Here is a 7,692-nt window from a genome sequence, read left to right on the forward strand (position 1 = left end):
GTACGGCGCCGGCGAGGGCGCACCTCCACCCCAGCGGACTCAAGCAGCTTCCCCGACCTCTTTCCCTCCCCGGCGAGTCCACCGAATTCCAGTTTTCCGGCCAGATCACCCAAAACTTCAAACAAAGTCAATCTGGCTGGAAAACTGGAATTCGGCGGACTCGCCAGAGATGGAAAGTGGTCGGGGAAGCTGCTGGAGTCCGCTGGGGTAGAGGCGCGCCCTCGCCAGTGCCGTACGGTGGCGAAAGGAGGGACGTCCGCACTTTAAGAGCCGTGCGGACGTCCGCACCTGATAACGATCGTATATTTATATATATATAACTGCAATAAATCTATGATATAATTAAAATATTATATTCTTAGCTAGTGAGTCATAATATATATATATATATATATATCTTCTTGGAAACTGCTTTGGTAATACATAGTATACCCGCAAGCTGCTCTTCAGTCGGAACAAAAGGAAAGCTAATAATCTTGGCATCTAGTTTTTCTTTTATAAAGTGATGATCAACCTCCACATGTTTAGTTCTATCATGTTGAACTGGATTCTGTGATATATCAATGACTGCTCGGTTGTCACAATATGACTACATAACACTTTTGAGTTTGAAACCCAAATCACGTAATAGATTCCTTAACCACAAGAGTTCACACATTCCATGAGCCATACCTCTATACTCAGCCTCAACACGTACAAGATTGTGCCACAACTTTTGGTTTTTTAATCTTCCACGTGACCAAATAATTACCTCCCTAAAGGAAAAGTAACATGATGTCGATCTCCTGGCTATTATATTTCCTGCCCAACTGTGAAGCCACAAACCTCAACCCTGCCTTATTTGTTTTTAAAACCAGTGATCTTATTTCTACTTCTCCTATTCAATGTCTTGTGATGGGAAGAAGGCTGAATTAAGATCACCAAGTTTAAGCCACAATGCCCTTGATCTTTGTCTCTAATATTTTTCTTGCTGTGGTAGAACTTGGCTTGTTGTATATGTAATAATACGCATTGCTCTTCATATTGACTTGGAGAGAGCAACAATTCATCAATGCTTCTAGTTTTATTTGCTCCAATCGTTCTCAGTTTAACTTTATGCTTCTCAAATTTTGCCTTATAGATGCAAATTTCTAGCCAATTTGATAGATGATTTTCTCTGTTTTATATGAAGAATTTTCCCTTTATAACTGATTGTATCATGTTTTAAAAAAATAAACGAAACCGGGCGTAAGGCTGAGCCTCCCAACAGTTATACACGGTAGAAGCTGGAATTGCCGGAGAGAAGCCAACGGTACGTAAAATTACAGTAGTGTCCTAACGTTCTTCGTGTATTGCTAAGTCTCTATTACAAGTGGGGCAAGTTACTTGTGGGTGTATCGACATGGCCAGGGTTAGCTAACTGGTTATCCATACCCAGACAAAATGACAGTATAAAATGTACTTACGACAACGTAGAAGTTAGAACTTATTAAGAAGTAGCAGCGAAACTAACCCTGGGTTATTTATTTATATCTACTCACACTATGACCTCGTACGTACCATTTACAAAATCGTTCGCTTTATTATCACATATATATGCTATTACATCGCAGTTTCTGTTCTCATACAAGTTACAACTAGACATGATCCGATCGATGAAGTAGTACTAGTAGTATTAGTACGTAGTCCGGGTTATATATTTATGGGCAAGCTAGAGCTGGAAATATGATGGGATCAACAGAAAGAAAATGTAAAAGAAAAAGGGAGCAGAAAAACTGGCAGATGATCGAGATCGATGCAGGTACGTAGCCACATCGAATCGCAGGACATGTCGTCAAATTTGGGGGTTCCTTCTCTCTGTAATTAGTTGTGTGGAAGTTGTGCGTGGTGCTGGGTAAGTTGATCAAGCGCTGGAGGGCGGTACTTTGGGAATTCCCTGTCGTTGTAGTTCGCCCATAACGCTATCAGTGGAAGGAGGTTTCAGGCCAAGAGGAAGAGGAAGCCATGGTTTCGATAAGGCATCTCCAATGGCTGCATCTATGCTCTCTTTCGACTGTAATATATGTCACATAAACAACCAGTTATAATCTAACCAACTCTCAATAATATAAACCAGATATTTTCATCTTATCAAATTCCCAGGTAACATAAAATTACGTTTAGTTTTTTTTGTTTTTGTTTTTGTTTTTTTTTTCATGTAAAGGGAATTCGCACGTACATTTCTGGTTTAGAACCAACTAATTACAATTTCTTCTCATTTGAATATTCTTTAGATTGGTTGAAAAATAGAGTACTTAGTAGATCAGACTAGCTTCTTGGTCATATTAATGGACAACTACATACATGGAGCTTTGTCTTCTGTTTGAAGTTCAAATTCATTATACAGTTTGGTCTTTGGCGAACTCTTCTTTCAACGACTCTTGGTGCGTTTAACATAAACATAATGAGTACGTGATATGAGCACAAAGTGCTATGTTTATAATGTATTTCCTACCCTATTTAGTTATGTTATTTCCTTAATAATGTTAGTTATGACATGTTTTGTGATTATAGAGGCTAGAAGAGTCTAAATTGAGAAAAAACGGCTAAATCGTGGATTTAAGAGAAAAATGTAGAAAGCCCAAAAGGAAGCCCAAGTCCAAGGAAGGAAGAAGAAGCAAATTTGGATTCCAACTCTAAAAGGGAGGAGAAAAGTCAAACTTGTGGAGCTAGTCCCACATCATTGAAGAGAAGTTCAACTTGAACAAGTAATCCTTGCTATGAAGACTCTTGGAGGCTAAGCAATGTATCTGGACATGATTCAAGCTACATTCAAAGCATTATTGCACATGTCTAGAAATATCTTTAGAGATAAGATAAATATCTTTGAAGATAAGAAAAATATCAATGGAGTTAAATATCATATTTTGTGCAATCAAGGAGGACCATTGGATCAAGATTGAATCAAGGGCTAAGAGCAATTCACGGACACTATATAAAGGCTGCTTGGCTTCATAAATGATGTTGGTTTATTTCACATAGAAAACTAGAGAAAACCCTAGCAGCAGCCAAGCCTCCTCTTCTCCACCTTTGCCAAGTTCATCATCCCTTGCCAAACCTTGAAGGACTTCTCCACGAAGGTAGCAGAGTTGGTGACTTGAAGTATTGAAGCCGAGCATCCCTCTGGCGTCATCAAGCTTTCTTGGAGATTGATCAAAGTGTAAACCTACATTTACTTTTGTTTAGACTTCTCTAGCAAATTTAATAGTATGTTTCGGATGTTAAGTTTGAGTTTTGGAAGCATATTTTGTTTGCTTTTGTGTTCTTTGGATTCACAATTTTATAAAGCATGTTAGTATTTCGTTTATGATTTTCCTATGATCTGATCTTGCAAATTTTTGTTGATTGAAAGTTTGCGTTTTTGTTTAAATTACTAAAGCTAGAATGCATGCTAGCTGATTGCCATGATTTGTGCTAAGCTTCTTCAAGTAAGTATAGATCTAAAGTGGTGGAAACTATGTAATAATGGTTGAAAACGTAAACTACAACGATTGCATATTATGACTTCTCGGATATGTGTTTGTTGTTCAATCTCATTCTAATAAATCATAATGATTCCTGTTTAGTGTGGACGGGTACTTAGAGTCGACACTAGGTATCGATCACAGCCTTTGCATGAAATGTTCTAAGTTCTAGACTTCTCTGTGCTTAGACAATTAAAGTAGAATTAATGGGATACAATGACTTCTTCAAGCTTGTGTTTCTAGATTGTTTCTTTAAATTAGAATTTGCTTGACTTCAGATTATTGGGAATGAAACTTGACATTGATGTGTGGTTAGAATTCGAATCTATCTCTGTTTGAAATGTTGAATGAACGGATCACTTGTATATAATACTTTTATTTTCTGTTTTAGTAGGAACGTTAGAATCAAACTCTTAAAACCCCCCAGTTTATCTTTGTAAATATGTGAATACTTGTTTATATTACTAACTTAATTGTGACCTTTAAACGCATGAGCGCCCTTTAAGTCCCCGGTCGTATCGACCCCTTCTTATCATATGCTATAAACTACAAAAAAGGGTTCTAATTGTCACACCCGGTTTTCGGTGTACGTCAGTACGTATAAGATCGAAATATTTCAATGACAGATCTAGTTGCCCTAGTCGACTAACCATTTAGTTGATCTCTTGGTCTCCCGAATTTTCATATTTGTTAATGTCTTTGTCATTTGTTAATTGATGTTTTTTATGTGATTACTTGTTCTCTACAAAAAAGGTTATTTGTACTTTATGGTTGATATTGGTCTAGTCCTCCAATTTCTTGTTCATTTTTTTTATCAATAAATTTTCGTGAAGGGACGGTGAGTTAGTCCCTCTACGCTTAACCAAAAAAAAAAAAAAAAAAGGAAGAAAGCTGATGATCGAGATTAGGGAAGGAAGAGAGGTTAGAGTGCTCACGGGTTGAAAATCAACAAGAGGATGGGGTCCAGATTGTCCAGGAACGCCGAGGCCGGCGGGGTCTAGTTTGTACATATTGCCATGATGCGGTGGAATGCCTGGGACAGGCGAAACGGGAAACCTCTGCAACAAATAATTGAAACAGTACTGCACCCAATAAGCCAAAATATTCTTTGTACAAAGAATACCAGTAATATGTAAAATTGTAAACACCATATATTTATTCCATACGTGAAAGCTTCCAAAGAGTAAGGCTATGATAGTTTACCGTCGAAGGAGGAGTATGAGATGTAGCTATTTGCCTCGGAAAACACGGAGTTCCTGGGGTTAGTACTGCATTATTAGGAGGAGCCTGTACACCAGAACAAGAATATCAAACTTTAGTACATTTTGTACCAAAACAAAAGAAGAAAAAAGTGAGATTGAAAACTACAGTTCGTTCATATATATGCTTGTCATTAACCCGTGACGGATTGAATGCAAGTGTATACAGCGAATAAAGATATACGGATGTATTAGTACATTAACACAAAGCTAGTTTCATATACGAATATACAAACCAAGTACTTCTGCATGCCATATCACCCTATTGAGCTGATCTATGGTTATTGGTTAATGTATTCATATGTGAAGCGCATTAGGTGATTCGAAATATTGTAGTAGCACTTTGCATGTCTTAGTTTATTTTGGTTTTGTGTTTATCCAAACGAAAATAAGCAACCCGTGACTAAGGCTTATGACCGGTCAGGAAAAGAAAATGGACAAATAATGCATTCAAGGTAGCATTAGAATTAGGGAATTAATACTTACACGCTGGTGGTGATGGTGCCAATATGAAGTGTCCGGTGGCGGTGGAGGAGCTGGAGGCCAAGAAGGCTGTTGTTGGGGGGATGGGAAAGGAGCAAGGTGCTTAGGGGGCCACATGTGCATCATGGATTGGTCAACTGTCGGATGACCCCATACGTGTAAAGGTCTGAACTGGTGGTGGTGGTGATGGTGGTGGTGATGGCCGTGGTGGGGCTGCTGGTGCATGGGTGTCATGGGAGGAGGGAAACCCATGGTAGGTGGTGCAAGCCAAGGACCTATCTCGGATGAAGGTCTCTTGACGCCTACTCCTCCACCGCCTGCAGCAGCAGCAGAACCGTACAACTGCCGCCTCTGGGTCCAGCTTGCAGCCTCAGCTTCACGGGCTAGCAAATGTTTCCGATGGGATCTATATTTCTGTGCAGAAAGCAGATCAAGTCCATAGTTAGAAAAGTACTATGAGACCACTTCCATAACCGTGAAACAAACAAACTACTGTACAACTTCTAAGTAGATTTGTTTCTCTTTGAAGAAAACCCTTTTTAGTTATAATTTAAATTCCTCTTTTACAAATTGGATTATCAGTCTTGAAGAAAATCAAACAATAAGACATGCAATACAAATGGGCGTAATTAGTTAGGTATGTACTTGAAGGTGGCTAGCAATATTGTGGCGAGTGAGACAATCTATTCCCATAAGCTCTAAAATCCTAGAAGGCACTGCCTTATCCACCCCTAGCTGCTCTACTGCTTGCACGAACCTCCTGTGCAGTTCTGGTGTCCAATCCACCTACACACAATTCAAGAACAAAGCACTGACCCTTTAGTACACACATCCCACCAAATAACAATACCATAAACAAAAAATTGAAAACAATATCGATCCAATTCAGTGTCTCTCGCTCTCAACTTTTTCTCATTTATTTCCCTTCACAGATCGACTTGATAATTTTTCAAACACTGTCTCTTCCGCTCCCTCTCCTGCATATGATTCCCGTGAATCCATTGCAGTACTTCATCACCAAGTTTGTCAAGAGCAGATGTATAGTTAAGATATATTGTATACAAGTGTTGCTCTCAAGAATTTATGAGGGAGGGAGAGGTAGCACGAGCTTCATACCATTATTCAACAGTCAGAAATAACCTAGTTTTGCTTTTATAGCTCAGGTACTACTTTAAATTTAGCTAAGCTATATATTAACCTAGTACTAGATTAATTGATTCATTCATTTACCTTAACTTTCCGCTTCCCGTGAGAACTCTTGGATTGTGCACTGGATGATGATGACTTCCGATGACCTTTATCTGTAGTTTCTTTGGGGGACGACGAAGTGTTATTATGGACTGCTCCTCCTGCGCTTTCATCTCTTTTACTAACAATTTCCTCTCCTCCTCCTCCACCTCCTCCATGAGAACTATTATCAGAGCTCGAGTACTTAAAGTCTGTAGTACCCGAACCCGAAGAATCCACCTTCTGATGATGATCGTCTTCTCTTTCTTCCGCGGTGCTTGTCTTGATGCTGGCTTTGTTTTCCTCATCGTCCCATTTTTCAAGTGATGCCGGCGATGTATTCAAGTCGGATTCCTCTCCAGCGCTGACGGAAAACTCAGCCAGCATCTCCGAGTCCATCTCCAAATCGGGCAGCACATCCATCTCGGAGTCGATCCCAATGAAAAGGTCATCAAAGTCGATGCTGTCAAGCAAGTTCCCCCCGGAAAATTCCGAGAAGTCAACCACGTTGGTGCCGATCGAGAAACTCTCCATCTGATCTCCTCCTCGGTTTTCATCCTTGTGTTGCTCCCTCAAAGGCGATAATATAAGCATCAAGCTAGGATCGATCCGAAATACGTACCCTTACAAGTACTACTCGATCGGGGTGGTGCAGTTACGTAATTAATATTGCATGCAAAAGTTGAAGCACAATATGAAGGGAAGTATTAGGAGCAAGCAGTACTCCTCGGAGACTAGCTAGTATAAGTTTTCCCGGCCGGTGATGTCGGACAGCAGAGAAAGAGAGATAGAGAGATGAGGGCTGAGAGAAAACAAGTGCTTAATGGGTTGGAGCTGGTTTTGTTTTGTTGCTTTCCTTTGTAGTTTGTAGTGGGAGTGTGTAAAGAGAGAGAGAGAGAGAGAGAGAGAGAGATTGGATCTCGACCACAATTTGAGTTGAGATCTCTGAGATTTGTTTTTAGGTTTTTGTTTTCTTCGGGGCTGCAACGTATATAATTTTGGAGTTGTTTTCCAAATATAAATGATTTGTGGATGGCCTTTTTCTGAAGCTTTTGAAAATCTATTCAGACTGCCTCGTGAGCTTTATTTAATTCATTTCCAAAAAGGCTTTTTGGAGCTGAAAGGAGATGAGATTGAAGATGTATCCAAAAGATTGCTGTCATGGTAGGGCTGGAATTGGAAATGGAACTGGATTGAAACAGTCGTCTCAGCTATATATATGTAGCTCATGTATACATCCA

General features: G+C 39.6%; 1 protein-coding gene across 1 annotated transcript; it reads right to left on the reverse strand.

Annotated features, from left to right (window-relative positions):
• Positions 1-1,826: 1,826 nt before the first annotated feature.
• Positions 1,827-7,164, reverse strand: LOC101308297 (transcription activator GLK1-like). Its single transcript, XM_004303066.1, has 6 exons — positions 6,455-7,164; positions 5,870-6,010; positions 5,228-5,638; positions 4,686-4,769; positions 4,418-4,540; positions 1,827-2,032 (listed from the first exon to the last, which is right to left on the reverse strand). The coding sequence occupies exons 1-6, from the start codon at positions 7,043-7,045 to the stop codon at positions 1,883-1,885; spliced, it is 1,500 nt and encodes a 499-aa protein (XP_004303114.1). The 5' UTR covers positions 7,046-7,164; the 3' UTR covers positions 1,827-1,882.
• Between the last annotated feature and the right edge of the window lie 528 nt (positions 7,165-7,692).

Source organism: Fragaria vesca, linkage group LG6 (genome assembly GCF_000184155.1).
Source record: "Fragaria vesca subsp. vesca linkage group LG6, FraVesHawaii_1.0, whole genome shotgun sequence".
Classification (NCBI taxonomy): Eukaryota; Viridiplantae; Streptophyta; class Magnoliopsida; order Rosales; family Rosaceae; genus Fragaria; species Fragaria vesca.